Here is a 17,125-nt window from a genome sequence, read left to right as displayed (position 1 = left end):
ATATATATATATGTGTTACACCCCATCCATCTATCATGGTAAAATTCAATATACCGGTACTATAGTACAATTTGAGAACTGAAATGAATGACATCCATGAAAAAGAGCTTTGTAATTCTATTGATACTAAAACCAAACCAAATATATTCATTTACAATTAAAATAAAAGTTTCTAAACTATACATCTCGTGCGTACATGTGCATGCACATGCACATGACCACAGCCACAAGCATACACACACACACACACACACACACACACATTCATTTATTTCAAACTTACATCAAGTGTGATGACATACAATTCACATACAAGCACACAAGAATACACAAACATGTATTCGCAATCATGTCCACAGCTGGATACATACAACACAAATGAACATGGAATAACTGACTCAGTTAAAATAACACTTAAGAAGACCTGCTTCGGCTTGCATTGTAAGGTTTCTTCTTCTATAATTTCCTTCTGTCCACAAAGATATCCCCCGATGGTTTATCTTTTCCTGCAGTATCACTTCTTCTTCACTGTAAAGGGCTCAGCAGTAGCACCTTGGGGAAAGCGTTTGTGCTTGCGTGGCCAGGTACCACAGTCAGACACCTTCCCTGACTCACTGGACGCATTTGTGACCATGGGCGGGGAGCTCCCTTTGGAAAAGCCAGCATGTCGCATGCTCGACGTGTGCAAGTTGTGTGTGGACTGGGAGGAGCCCATGCCTGCAGAGTGAGGAAGAAAGTCAGGGTCAAGGGCAGGGGAGTCGTTCAGTTCATCCTCATCGTTAAAACTCATGTTGGAGAATGCAGCACTAGAGACGTCTCTGACAGGCAGATCACGACTGGTCCTTTTGGCATTGCGGGTTTTCAGTCGATGGTACTGACCAGAGTCATTGGACTCGGACACCAGGATCTGATCATCCGAGTCCAGAGTCAGCAGATGATCTGGTCGCTCTGCCTGCTTCATGATGAACACTGGGTCCATGCCAAACAAGTCTCCACCCCCGCCTGGCTGCCATTCTACCTGGGCAGATGGCTGGAGGGGTCCCTTGGCCGTGGACTTGGCAACAGACTGAGGGTGTTTGGCCTTCATGGGGGTGCTGGAGACAGGGCCAAGCAACTTCTGAGCACCACCAGCCGTTCCCTTGCTCCTGCCCCGCTTCATGGCTTGCTGAAAGGGAACAGCCCCAAAGGGGTCCTCTGGAGTTGTGATGGGGGGCATCTGCAAACTGCTGTCTCCTTGCTGGGTCACAGTGGGGGGTTGGGGCAGGTGAGCAGTAAACATCTGTCCTGACCTGGAATTATCAGGACTGACAGCAGAGCTGGCCACTGTTTTCTGTGAGACAGTTCCAGCCCCTGGCAGAGCCTCATCAGGCGTCAACACTGAGGGGTCTGGTGCCAGGGGGGACACGGTGCTGGATGAGGGCCCTGTGGCTGTGGAGCTGGGGGTTCTCTTCCCACTGAATGGAGCATTGCCAAATATATCAAATTCAGGACTCTGTCTGGACTGGGATGCTTGGCTGGACTGGGAAGCATGACTGTACGTCACAGTTTCAGCAGGGCTGACAGTCTGTGAAGAGCTCTGACTTTGACTAGCACTGCATGATTTGAAGGGAGCCATGGAAAAAATGTCTCCTTGAGCTGATGAGGTTCCGGACCCCGTCATGCCAGAAGGTGTCCTGCGTTTAATGGACTTGCGGAAGGGTGCAGCAGCAAAAACATCACTGTTTGCATGAACTTCATCTGGTGAAGTGATGGATGAGGACTGTGACAGGGTCATGGCAGTGGCCGCCGAAGTAGTCGTTGTTGTAGAGGCATTGACATCGGCATCCACCACTGGTTTGCTGGCCGAAGAGGGCTGAGTGCCATATGCCTGTTGCAGTTCATCATCTTCCAGCAAAGGCCGAACTCCATACTCATGGCCCACAACTCGGTCAGCACCAGCCATTGCTGGCACCAGTCCTGTCACATTGACACTTTTCACCACACCCCCAGCTAGTGTGCGGCTGGTCAGGGAGGGTACAGACTGCAGCCCATCCACATCTCTTCTGCGGCTTGCTGAAGAACTGGATGACACTGGCACAGGTCGTGAACCATACTCATCCTCCAGCTCTTGATAGCCAAAATCGTTTTTCTGCTCATTTACTTTGTTAACACCAAGGTCATCTTCATCTTCGGCATACGAAGACTGGGATTCAGCAGCCGCAAAATCTCTGCTGGAATCATCGCCCATCTTATCCAGAGCAAGATTGATGTCATCAGGATTGTCATCACGATCTTCATTGTCCTCCGTATTGACCAACTGCTTGTACTTGGACAGCCTGAGAGCAGCCTTGAGGAAGTCCCTGGAGCGTGACTCTTGCTCTGCTGGCTTGTCCTCATCCTCTGACTGGCTGTCAGCTGCTTCATCAGGGTCACCAGACTTACCTGCAAACACCAACATCCACCCGTAAAAAAATCATCCATGTATCAACACAGGATCAGAAACAGTAAACTTGCTCCTACTTACTGGTTGCTAAGAACCTTGCAAGACCAGATTCAAATATAAAAAAGTCTTCTTTTGTTTTACAGTAATTATCTAAAATAGATGTATTTTAACCCTGATTTTTTTTAACTAAAAATTTTCTGTGAAACCCGAAATATTCCTGCTTCATCTTCACACCTGTGGACAGTGTTCTTAAATTCACTAGCCTCAGGTATTGATGTGACATACTCCTTCATAGCACATAGAAAATGGATGAAAGAATCAGGATCTAACAAATTCACAAATTCAATAGCTGACATTCCTTGAAGTTGAAGCTTTTTCCTGTTCAAGTGCAGAGCAGTGGATGGAGACTTCTGAGCCATTTTGAAGTAAAGTGTCACCTATCTTGATCTATTCCTTGTGTCTGCTTTGCCATCAAACTGGGCAGTTAGTTCACACTGTAGGGTTGTTTGTGAAAACATGTTTTCTGACTTCAGGTTAATAAAATGCTTTATGATAATACATTTCGAAGCAATTAGTGTAGTGTGCTTCCACTAGTAGAGAAAAAAAAGAAGTTTGTTTTCCTGGAAAATTTGATTTTTTTTTTTCATTTTCTTTTTTCTTCACCTCTCAACATGTGAGAGAGAGGAAAAGAGACAGGCAGACACAGTCAAAGACAAAATTGCAGTGATGTACACACTGGGAATGCAAACATCCAGTATCTTTCAATGGTCAGCATCTGACTTTAGTAATGACTGTATATTTGCTCTTGATTTCGATTTTCAGCTGATGAGTGCATAGTCACAGTATAGGTCAATTGTAACGTGTCTAAACTGACTAACAGACGAGAGAAAAAAAGGAAAAAAAAAGAAAGAAGAAAGACTGTGCCTGTATGTGGATAGAGCTGGTTAGTGTACAATGTTTTTATTATCAACGTTCAACCCCTTGGTGGTTTTTTGTTTGTTCTGTTTGTTGTTGTTTTGAGGCTATGAGGGTGCACATGGACAGACAATGGTGAATAAGACAGGGGTAGAGGGAGAAAGGGGAAGGAGTAATAGGCTGGGCAGGCAGACTGAGTATTGAAGGATTGGAAAATTTACGAATAAAAAATATGATCATTCAAAGAAACTAAAAAATAAAAATAAAATAAAAATAAAAAACAAAAAAGGAAAAAAGGCAAGTCTATTACACATTTCCCTGCATGTGTGTACATTTTGTGTGTGAGGGGGAGGGGAATGTAGGGGTGGGTGTGTGTATGTGAATGTGTGCACATGCACACTTGCATATGCATGAATGTGTATCATCTGCACGCAAGCATCTGTGCGAGTGTTGGTGCATATGTGCATGTGTGTGTGCATGCATATGGTGTATAGTAAAATAATATACACCTGTACACAAGAGTGATGAACTGATTTCCAAAGAAAATTCATGCACACACAAAAAAAATACAGAACTAGGAATTACTCATGACAAATTACTGTCAAAGCTGTTGTCAATATCCACATTCACAATCATTCTTAATCAGATCTGATTTCATAAGACGTACATTATACTAATTCATGTTTTCTTCAATATACATAAGACATAAAAAATATTTTTAAAAACCCTCTCTAGCAAGCCATGATGGCATTGTCCTTCCATGGCAATATATATTTTCAGGTCATCACCACCCTGAGTATCATTTCTGTACTATATCCATGTATTTGAAGTCCAATATCTTACATGAAATCGCCATAAAGTACACCATGCGTGAGAAGTCTCTTGTTAAACTGGCACATCAGCAATGTAATCTAATGCTAAGTTTGAATTCAACTGTTTTTGATTTGTTTCATGGCAAACCGGAACATTGATTGAATTACTGATTATCCAGAGACTGACAGACCTACTGTTCTCTGCAAATAATTCAAAACAAAATACAAGCTCCTGAAAAGAGACACTGCTGCATAGAATGACATCATGATCAATTTTCAATGACACAACATTCTTATGCAGGCATTCTTTTTGTCTTTGGAAAATTATCATTATTTCATCACTTTTTTCCCCAAAGTGGGGAGGGGGGGAGAGACATTTACAAGGCAGTTTACCCAATGCTTAGTTTTTAATTAAGAATGGGGCATGGGTATTCACCAGATAATGAGTGTTTACAAGGTAGTTTACAGTACATCCCACTGAGAATGATACATGCACACTTGAGTCAGTTGCAGAAAAGTTCAAATTTTTGGTGTCGTGTGGTTTAATAAACTGTGCTTGTGGTAATGGTAGGAATTTTTTAAAAAATCTTCCCGTATTGTATTGTACTGTATTGTATTGTATGGCATCAACTTGCTTTGTCTTACTCACTGGTCAGAAGAGATTTCTCTGTGTGAAATTCATCTGCTCTCCCTTGGGAGCCCACATCACCAAAATAATATATGTTGACTCTCAGTTTGTCTTTTTTCTGTCTGCATGTAAAGATTTATCTATAAAAACAGATTCCGCTACAGATTTTTACTGGGGACAACTCTTGCTCTGTGTTCTTTTATGAATGCTAAGTGCATACAGGACTTTGGTCTATTGTTCTATCTCAAAGATAATACCTACCACATAGGCTGAAGTTGAGAAGGGATAAATCAGTTGTGTGAAGAAAGGTTTATCAAAAAATTAATAGATAAAACGTGATAACATGGTAAAAAAATCTGAAAAACAGTAAAATTCAGCCCTAGACCCACAAAATTCATGAGGCAGAAAAGATCATGATAAAACTGGTGAATGAGTGTGTGTCCCACACAAAAGAAATCAACAGCAGGCACAGCCTCATGTTTTGTTTTTAATAGAGAAGGAAATAATGTTTAGAAGTAACGGAACATTAACACATAATAAAATGAAAGTAGAGTATATGGACAAAAGAATCCAATACAAAAGTGAATACACCCAAGAGTCAATGCATCAGAAAAGTTACACAGAGAAGATAAAGATGTGTACACATTATTTCCACACTTCAGAGGTGAGTAGAAAATAATGTGGGGATAATTATGACATATGTAAATTAAAGAATTTTATGCTGAATTCATCTGAAAACACTGCTTCGCATGCTGAATAGTATGATGCCATGCTATCAGATGTGTTACAATTTCCTTGATTTCTAACTGTTCATGCAACTTGCTTACATATGATTTCATACCAAACAAAGAATCCAAATGGATGAGACAGAGTGTAATATATAGTCAAGTACAGAAAAAAAAGAATATGTTTTTCAAGCTGCATGTTCACAGGTGTTCTTACGTACTCCACAAGAGTAGGTAGTGCTTGATTTTAAAAAGAAAAGTATGTTACATTTTTTAAGCTTTATATATATCATAAAAACTTTGAACTTTTTAACAATAATCAAATCATGACAACAAAAGGATCAACAACAACAGGGAAAAAAAACAACAACAAAAAACAAGACCTCGCAACACAAAATACCTCTTTCTCTCTTGTGTGTGTGTGCTCTCTCACATACACTCACTATCACACTCTATTCTCACAAACATATCAAACCACCATCACTTGGGATGATCATGGAATTTATTTATTTTTCATGTGACATCACTACCTTGTGGCAAATCTATAACACATAAAAATAAAAGTGATTTGAATTTCAAATCACACTACACACCTACCCTTGGCCATGTCATACAAATATGAAATACCGTTGCGACCTGTCAATTCTTTAAATTAGGATGAAGGAATACCAAGCCAACCCAACGTAAAAGAAACTCTGACAAGCTTGTACTCACTCTTACTTTCTTTCTTTCTTGTAGTGTTGTTTGGTTAGAGGAGACAATGAAACTTAAAGGGTTGCACAATGTCTATATATAATACTTTCAATTTAAATTGCCTAAATACTAAAAGCTACCAGTTCATGATATACTGGTTGTGTACAGTTCATTCATTATGGTCCTTCAGTTCAAACTGTCTAAACACTACAAGCAACCAATTCATAACAGATTCACATTCAATCAAACACTGTCAAAGAGAAGCAGATTCTTTGAACTATTCAAAGTATGAAAAGTAAATACTTCCAACATTTGAAAATGTGATGATGTTGTTGGTGTTTTTAAAAAAAAAATTTTTAAACATTGTATGACTCATCATGAACAAAATTTGAATACACAATTTGCAAAATGTAAACAATATTTAAAAAATGAATCCAAAACAATGACACTCTTCACTGTTCAAAACACATTTATGGACTGATTGCATTGAATTTTTATGGACATATATTTATCATACCAATTTCTTTCAAACAACAAACATTATCTAGCTTTTTCAAAACCATCAAAGTCAAATACCTGGGAGAAAAAAACAACAAAGGGTATACATATTTGTTAAACACTGAGTTAGACAATACTGAGAACAGTCTTCTTGTTCTGTGCTGATGAAATAATGAATATCCACTCTTCTGGTTATCAAAGGAACAACTTGGGTAGCAAAACAAAATCATGAATAACTTTCAATGATTAAATTTATAGGTATCTGGACTTTTTAACTGTAGGACTGGAAAACAAGTACAAAACAGAATGGCTGACAAAAACAAGACAATATAAATGAATAAAAATAAAATAAAATAAATAAACAGAGATTAGATTATATTAGGATTATCCTGATCATGGATTTATCTGTAAATTAAAATAATGATATCAGTAGTTATTCTGTTATTTAAAAAAAAAATCTATCCAAAAAAAAAAAAAAAAAAAAAATCACTGTAGAGAAATTACCCCCCCCCCCCCTCCACCCCCACCCATTTTGCTTTATAGCATGTGAGACATACGTTGAAAGAAATATGGATATGTTCATATGTGAGTTAATCAGGTTATCTGATTCTCATTGTCAAAAGAATCTGTAAGGGCTATACTTGTAAATCTATACACAAACATACACACCCATATACATAGTAAACTACAATAAAAACAAATTAAAAAAACCCAAACAAACAAACACAAAAAACAACCCAATAAGGTGATACAAGGGTAAAGTACCTGCCTTCTCTCATTTTTTAATGCCTGGATCACAACCACTGCCTAAACTTTGAAGCTTCTCACATATATCTCCATTCCATAATTAACTCAGAATGAAAACGACTGCCCACTCTTTGAAGCTGCTAATATATGTTTCCATTGAAGCTATTTTGATTCCACAATGGACTTGGAACCACAAATACCTATGCTCTGAAGCCTCCCATAATATATCTTCTTTTCCATTTCATAATTGAACACATTTTCAATATCATACAAATAGTGTATTTATCATGTATGCTGTGACCAAAAATAAAAAATCACACACACACACAATGTTTAGTGGGATCTAAATGACTAGTCTCCTAACTTCCACCAGTGCAATCACAATGGCACCTGACCACCAATATCTGAATCGCCGCCACAAACTCAACCCAAGTTTAGCTTCTTACAAACAGCACATGCACACCTGTCAAATTATTCTGATCCACAGATTCAGTGTGACAGCAAGAGCAGCTCACTTGACATGATCATGACTGCTGGATTAAATCAATGCCACAAACTGTCCCCATCCCCAAAATCATACATCCTTCTTCCAATGCAACTGAGTACACACATAATTCTGCTTGTGTGACACAACTCGGGTCAAGGCTGGGTTGCATGAGCGATCTCAACAGCTCTAAATTTGCTTACCATTAAAAACGTTCCCAACTCTATGCTAATTCCATAGACTTTGGAACATTCTTAATGCTGAGCAAAGTTAGTGCTGCAGAGATCGCTCATGCAGCCCTGACCAGAAGAGTCGGTGCCCTGTCACATGTGACAAAACTCTGCCCACGACAATGAATTAACATCTTCACAAAGGGAGAAAAACATGATATGTGTAAAACTGCATTGCCTATGAAGGAATATAGCCTGAAAAAGAATATCCTACTCAATATGGTACATTCAGCCCAAAAATATTCTCTCTGAGAACCTATGAAATACACAAAATAAAAAAAACCCTAGCAAGAAGGGAACAATTAAAAAAAAAAGGGGGGGGGGGGATTTCTGGAAAACAATCAATCGAACAGAAAGCAATTGATACAGCAAAAAATAGTGGCGTGAGTGGGGGAGTGGTGGGGATAAAAGTAACACAATAATAAAAAAAGAAAAAAAAGAAATATACACAAATTCACAAACACCCACACACACATGCATACACACAAACACACCAATATTGCTAATCAGCATAATCCCAAATCATAAGTGAAGACTGCATCCTCTCTCTCTCTCTCTCTCTCTCTCCTTCATCCATATTAAAAAACCAAAATCTAAAAAACAACATATCTGTCCATGTGGTTCATAGCCTAGCTCCTTGTGAAGGCATACCAAGGTGGAAGCATGTTAAAACCATTAACAAGCAAAAACTCAACTCTCAAGACAAAAAGCAAACACAAGCAGACAATTCAATGACAACAAACATTAAACATTCCATCTGTTACATAGTTGACTAAACTCCAGTTAATACATAACCTCCAGATTACACACACATTAGGAAAAATATGTAAAATATACATTTGCAAAGCAGAAGATATATTTTTAAAATGAAATTTAAGAAGACCATACTGGCAAACAACACTGCTGAGTGAGCAAACACGTTCCAATCCCATTATTTACAATCTCACTCTCTTGGCGTAAGAGCAGAGCAGTCCAGCAAGCACTGAAAGAACTGCAGGTGTTGTTTTGAGGAAAAATTACAGAATACAGATGAATGGATCACTTTGGCAGAAAATCATTACAGGACATGTAGGAAGAGGACAGAAAAACAAGCGAGCTGATAAAGGAAAGGGCATTTGTCTCATGTACCACCTATGAAATGCGGCCAGTACGGCAAATAACCCCAACATTACACTTCACAACAAGAATTTTTAAAATGGTAAAAGAAGAAGAAATGAAAATGAAGTATGACTAAACAAACTGAAATAGACCAGAGACACACAAAAGCCACAGATCATTTGTGAATCAACACTAAAACACTGGTTTTGAAGATAACAACATAACATATTAACTGGTTGCATGTAGACACACTTCTGCTGTCAATTATTCCTCCAGATTTTCAAAAAACAGAAAAGAAAATCTGGGAAAAAGTAAGTGTAAACAGAGCCTGAAAAATAACCAAAGTAATAAACAAAGACACCTCATATCTAAATTCCAAACTATATATACAGGAAGACAGATTCCATACCCACAAGGACAAATATATACAAGATTGCAATTAAAAATAAAAGAGCTAAGCCAGAAATAATGCATGGCATGCAGATCTGCAAAAAATCTGTGAAACAATCATCAATGAGCACCAATGATATTTGTTATCTGCATGTTTTAGTTTTTCCCCTGATGGGTGAAGGGTAAGAATGGGGTGGAAAGGAGCTTACGGGATGAGATCAGCTGGAAGGTCATCAAAATGCTCACAATAAAATCTGGATAATGTGCACTAAGATGACCAATATGGACTCATGGTGTAATGTGAAAATTAACAAGAGGCTCACATGTGACTTCTGCTGGTTTAAAAATAATTATGAACTGAAAAAGTGAAAAATTCCACTCAGATCAGCACTTAATTGTTTTACAATCATAATGCAGATCTGAAGGAGTTTCAAACATCCCCCCTTTTTCATCAAGACTTCTGGCTTTGATAAATCATAAAACCAATTTTTGGTAATCTATTTTAGGATTACTTGTTTTTGTACTGACTTGCTGCAGTGATGATAATTATGTAAACTGCAAAAGCTGATCCAAATAATACTTTCTGCTCACATGAAAAAAGGCAATTTTGAAATACTGTGCCTTGAGTGCATGCACATCATATTTATGTGCCTATCAGAGTGGATAGAGTGGATTTCTTCTTCAGAATTTTGCCAGAGGACAACCCTTTTGTTACTGTGGATTCTTCTTCAGTATGCGCGCTGCACATGGGACCTCGGTTATCATCTCAACTGAATAACTAGAGTCCAGACCACCACTCAAGGTCTAGTGGAGGTGAAGAAAATACTGGCGACTATATGACTATATGAACCAGTGCGCTCAGATTCTCTCGCTTCCTACGCAGACGCGTCACCTCTAGGCCAACACTACTGGTGGTAGTGTTGATGGTGATAATAGCATAGCAAATGGGTCACGTCTTATTTCTTTTGATCAGGGAGACTTGAGTGGATAGAGTGGATTTCTTCTTCAGAATATGGCCAGAGGACAACCCTTTTGTTACTGTGGATTCTTCTTCAGTATGCGCGCTGCACATGGGACCTTGGTTTATCATCTCAACTGAATTGTCTCAAGTGACTAGATGCTCACTTTGATTTTCCAGTCAAACATGGGAGAAAGGGCAAGACTGGGAATCAAACCCTATGGATATGGACATGGCCACACACACACACACACACACACATAACTGAAACAGGATTATCATACAGACTCACTTTGTTTACACACATAAGCCCAAAATTACCTTTACTGATTCTTTCATGCCCAGGTGGCCTCAAAAACCATTTAGGGCTTACAGCACAAAGCAAAACTTCACAATATTTGTAACCTATTGTGCAGAATAAGCAAAAAAAAAAACAAAAACAAAACTGCAAACAACTAGCCAACAACTCGATACATCCTTTTGTCATGCCTGAGACAAAATATGTCCAGTTTAGCCATTAACTAATGAAGATATACACATATTACATATTCACTAACTGACAAACTGGATGCGCCAGCCATTCTGCTTCGTGTATCATCTCTGCATTACAATAAAAGTAAGCAATGAAGTAACAATAATAAAAATCACACTAGTCCCCCCCAATATACATTATAAAAAATCCATACACACAATACTGCAAAATGAGCAGCTGGTGCCCATCCATGTGTCTATCATCCCATTGGCTAGCTATCATCTGGAACAGTTTTAAACATCTAATGAGTTGCAAAGAAACTTTTTTTTAATTTAATCAAAAAAATACAAGTGACTGGGCCAAGAAGACAGAAATGGAGAGAAGCATGAAGACAGAAAGAGAGAGAAATATGTGGACAAATCAGAAAATAGGAGAACAACTGAAAAGAAATTTACTGTGCAACACTCGAGTATGAGAAAACCATGGAAAAAAAAACCCCAGGATGTCCATGATCTTGGAAAACAAATAAACACAAGTCACTAACTTGCAAACAACAGGGCGTCACAAACAGGCATCTACCATAATAATTTACAGGGTAAGAAGCCAGGTGAAATACAATAAAATGAAATGATGATAAATAAACCAGCAAGTGAAACAATACAACAAAATTATCACAAATAAAACAAAAAGAAAATAACATTCATAAAATAACAGCAATGAGGACTCATCATTTGTAACATTGTACCAAAAACAATTTAGTCATTTTAAGAAAGAAAAGTGCCGAAACATACCAGGATATAAACAGAATAATTTAGTAAACAGGATAACTATTTGGATATAAGCTACTTATCTCACAATGCAACTGCAATGGTATAAAATCAAGATTGGAAAAGCCATCAAAAATCAAAATACAACAAATTTGCTACAACAAATAATATTGGAAATCATACACTTCAAATGACAAAAATTACACAAATCCATACTATAGGCCTTAATAAATTACCCATTAATTTGCTGTTTGAGCATAGATGCAAGAAAACTTGCCACAATATTCAATTCTGGAATAATACTGTGGTGATCATTTTGTGACCTTCAAAATAAAGCTCAGCAATTTTGGTAGGAATGGATACAGTTACATCTAAATTATCAATAAATAGTTTTTCTTTTTTCCCTAAATTTTCAAATATAATCAGTGCTGGCATTAAGCACACACAAAAAGGAGAGAGAAAAAAAGTAAATTCCACAACTTTCAAACTAAAGTTCAGTGTGTCCGACACCATGCATTTCATGAATTTTACTGACAAAATAATCATTCTTTACTAGTATAACATTGAAGCTCTGTTACTCAACATTATTGTATGTTTCAAAATGATAATCAAATAACCAAGCTTTATATATATATATATATATATATATATATATATATATATATATATATATATATAATCTGTTATTAAATGGAAGTAGAAATCACACACAGAATGAAATGTACAATGCAGAATCCATTGCTGTGATGAATAACCATGGACCATATGCAAAGAGAAAAAGATAATCTTCATTAATAACAACAACAAAAAAGTTTTAACTATCAAATAATTAAATCTTAATGTTTGTACAATGCTACACAATCTTCATTTCTTCTTCACTAATTTTTTTTTTTTAATACATAAAAGCAAATGTCTTGAACATTGAACTGAACACACAAAAAAAGACCACATACACTTTCTCAACAACCAGCTCAGTCCACAGTGTTATCAAAATGTATTCAAAAACCTTTGATTTGCAATGAGAAACTTGTCGTTAGAGGACAGCTGACATGATGGAACTGGAACTTTTGTCCATGTCAACAGATAACTGTCATGGAAGAAAACGTTTCAACATGTCACGAGCAGACAAATGTTACACTGGGGTGGATCAGTGGGGAAAAGTAAACCAGAGGTTACATGAGGAAAATTATTATACTGTTGTATTCATCCTTGCCATGTGATGATGGCTGTCATGATAGGAAACATGTTTGTCATGAGAAGGATGCTGTTTGTGTTATCTTCCACACTTATTCTCCTCTCGATGAAATAGCTGGGATTTTTTTCTGCCATAGCAAAACAGCTGTCATGTTAAAAGACAGTTACCTCAGTTACCCTGTCATGGAAATAACTTTTTTTTCGAACAATTATGCCTTTCAATTTTACATAAGAACTCTCAAGTCCTTAATCCATAATTTGTTTCCCAACATCTGGATCATGAACACGGTCATACTACATGGATGTGATTGTCAATAAATAATGCCAAAAGAAATAAATGATGTTACTCATTATCACTGTGATGCTTTGTAACTATTTTGCATCAAGCGATGTGGTGTCCTGCCAAAACAGCAATGCCCCCCAAAACAAGAAAGAAAAATCTATATACAGTATGATAAACCTGAAAACAATTGTGACTAATTAATGAAATGATATGCAGGAAAATTAAATTACAAATTAATGCAGGACCAGACAGAACTCCTGAGGAAGGGTTATGCTTTACATATCTTAAAAGATGTGAAATGGGACAAAGGTGGGAGAAATAGAAAAGCAGCAACACACCCTACATTCCAAAAAGGGAAATCTGCAGGAATCAGGAATGTCTATACAACTAGGATATAACACTGCTATCTGTTGTAGGACAAGTAACGGATTCAACTTCAATAGATCTGAGGATGCAGAAGGCAGAAAATTCAAGGATCAACAGGTTGGCTTCAGTTAAAAAAAATGCCAAAATCACAACATGTTGTAATCAAACAACTGTCCTGTACATTACAGTGGGGTGGTGAGGTGAATGGAAGAGTCCTGACAGAGAAATAGTTCTGCAAATCTTCACCCACTACAGTACCATATATCGGAGAGTGCCATTGATGTTGATCAGACTTGTCTGGAGCATGAGAGGGGGATATGTTGACAAACCTTCAGAATGTATCACTGCAGGCATGAGACAAGACTGATTTTTGTCATCATACCTTTTTGTTAGCCAAAGAAGTCATGATAAGAACTATAAAACCAAGGCAAATGGGATGCAGCGTACACTCTGGAAGCCATAATACAGTCAACCATAGTGGCCATATCTGGACTGAAAGCACATTGAAAATAAAAATACCCATTAACTATAACTAAAAAATTAAACACATATAGCAATAATCAAATGAGAACCACTAAACCTGACACCTTCACATCCTTCTCCACATTTTAATTGTACTTGTAATCATGAGTCTATAAATGGATGACTACAATGATGCAATGGAAATCCGTTTTAGTTTGAGACAAGACAACCACTTTTTACATTTCTTAAAAATATGTGATTATTGAAGGAAAAAAGTCTTCCCATCAGGATCTACAAAATAAAATGAAAGAATTGACAATGTAAAGTCATCTACTCGCCCTTTTCTTTTATATTAAGAAAAAACTAAATGAGAAGAAACTAAACATTAAATTCAACTCTTCAATCTTTCAACTTTAATTCCCATTCACTCAATTTTTGTGTATTGGTGAGTTTTTTCTTCCAAATAAGGTGACAGAGTAGGATATATCTACCATAACCATCACCTATTGTTCTGAAAACAACTCAAAATGTATAATCAAATTCTTCAAAGTAACCCATTCACTTCAATGAAATGCCTGCTCTATTACTGAAGCATGTATGTTAATGCACACATGCATAAGCACTGCAAACACTTGCAGTGTGCACACACATACATGATGATAGCAAAGATAAAATATACAAAGTGTAAAACCGATTCCTTGAAATAAAATGAACAAGGGAATGAATGAACAGATTATATGAATAAAAAGACACACACAAGAAAGATTTACAGTCATGCTTTGCTTTCTCAAGTCAATCAATCACATTCACAAAGACAGTCATGAAAAATGAACTTTTACAAATCTGGAATTGCTATTCAAAAAGATGATTTGAAAACAATGTAAATGTAGTATTCTTTTTTCTTCTTCTTTATATATATATATATATATATATATATATATATAATGGAGCCTTCCTGATCATAAAATTTTCTTAAAAGCTGTAAAGATATGTGTGTGTGTGTGTGTGTGTGTGTGTGTGTGTGTGTGTGTGTGTGTACATTTGAGTGTTTTATGTGTGTGCATGCCTGTATGTGGGGGCATGGGGGGGAAGGAGGGGCATATGTGTGTGCACTCATTCAAGTGCCTGTATTAGTTCATGTGCAATAACATTTGTTGTGTGTACATGAATGCAAGTCAGCATTATATCATGCGTCTCTAAGCACACATACGCACAAAAACATAATAAATGCATATACCTGTGCGTTTTGTCAAATGGACAGAAATGAATTTTTTTTAAATTTCATTTTAAACCATGAAGTGTATTTCCTCATTCTCCAAATGACACACAGTGGTATCAAATATGAAAAAAACAAAAACATGTCAGCATGAAACACCTTTAAGACACATGTGTTATCACAATATGAGCAAACAGACCATCACAGCCCTGGTACCAGCAAACCAATGAAAATGTCAAAAGACAGAGACGGAGCAGTAAGCATTTACATATTCTGGAAACAAAAGAAAATGAAAAAATGACAGCAGCAATACAGCAAACACTTGTAACCCTACTGACAATTTTAAGCACACTCAGTTCAAATGCGATAGTTCAACAAACACCTGTGGCTGAGACCAAAAAAAAATGACACAACCGCCCCCACCCCACCCCACCCCCCTTGTGGATAGCACTATCAGCAAAATGGCAGGAGGCTGACAACACAGAACACTGAACATCAGACGCAAGCAGAAAATCACACTAGAGGTTGCTGTGGACTTGTCTGAGACTTGCATGTGGAGAAAGACCAGAGGCATGGTGGAGGTTGGTTGTCTGCGTGGAGTCCCAGGGAAGAAGGGATCAGTGTGTTGTGGAACATGGCGGGCAGACGGCACGCCTCATGCTGAAAGGACAGGGAGACAGGAGTCAGAAGATGGGCATGCAACACATGCTAACATTCCACAACACATCAAAACCCGTTTTTGAGAAACTGCTCAGGTGTGAAAATGACGTGGTCATCAGCTTCAGTTTAAGAGCTTGTTTCAAAACTGTACTGATTTTAACTGAACACTGCAAAAATAAAATAAATGGTTTCAACACCCATCACTGCTGTTTTACATGTCACTTTCTGGGGTTTGCACACAAGAAGAAAAATACTTTTATTTTATCATGTGTGTGTGTGCACGCATGCACACGCATGAGCACGCACATATGTGTGTGTGCACGGGCTTGAGCACACACATGTGCATGTACGCATGCACTGGCCTCCAGCAATAACCACAACACTCTGCTGTCTTAAAAAATATGTCATATTCAGTTTGAGCAGTTTCTCATACCAGGTTGTAAACATACCAGAAATAATGTAACTTACACAATTATTTTCTTTTCTTTTCCAACCTGTATAAATCTTCCACAAAAGTATACATTATGTAACATTCCCCACAGCAAAATCAAGGCCAAAAATAATTCCATCACATCAGTAGCCCTCTAGGCTCATATCTGCGGAATGACTCCAAACCAAACTCATCCAGTTTACTTACTATCATGTTGTTGTTTTTACTTCAGAAAATGGCAGAGTAAATATGCATCAACTATCTCAAGTGTACACAACATACTTTCAACTTTTTCAAACTGAACCAACACACACATAATTTCTTACTATCCCCACCCAGTCCCCTCCTTTGCACCTCTCTCCACCCATCCATTTAAAAACAGAATTTACAGCATGACGGGAGCATGATTTTCTAACTTCCTTTCTTTGTATTGATATTTACCATTGTGCAAAATGGTACATTTTACAAAGTCAGTGTCTAAAATACACAGTAAAAGCAAATAATACAAATAGTCATTTCATTCTTAGGGGATTCAAATAGGCCCTACATTAAAGACAGAGAAACACACACACACAAGCATGCACGCATGCATGCACATGCATGCACACTCAAACACACACACACACACACACACACACAAATGTGCATGGACGCACACGCATCCTCTCTCATATG

At 37.5% G+C, this 17,125-nt stretch overlaps 1 protein-coding gene across 1 annotated transcript in view; it reads right to left on the bottom strand.

Moving 5' to 3' along the window:
- Positions 1-414: 414 nt before the first annotated feature.
- The window catches only part of LOC143285579 (uncharacterized), a 45,072-nt gene continuing 28,361 nt past the window's right edge, over positions 415-17,125 (bottom strand). The window contains exon 16 of the mRNA XM_076592977.1: positions 415-2,421. Within this exon, the coding sequence (XP_076449092.1) occupies positions 515-2,421 (1,907 nt within the window). The 3' untranslated portion in view covers positions 415-514. The remainder of the gene's footprint in view (positions 2,422-17,125) is intronic.

This window comes from Babylonia areolata, chromosome 1, assembly GCF_041734735.1.
Source record: "Babylonia areolata isolate BAREFJ2019XMU chromosome 1, ASM4173473v1, whole genome shotgun sequence".
NCBI classification, from domain to species: domain Eukaryota; kingdom Metazoa; phylum Mollusca; class Gastropoda; order Neogastropoda; family Buccinidae; genus Babylonia; species Babylonia areolata.
Note: the sequence above shows the minus strand (reverse complement) of the source record. Positions and strands in the feature narration are given on the sequence as shown.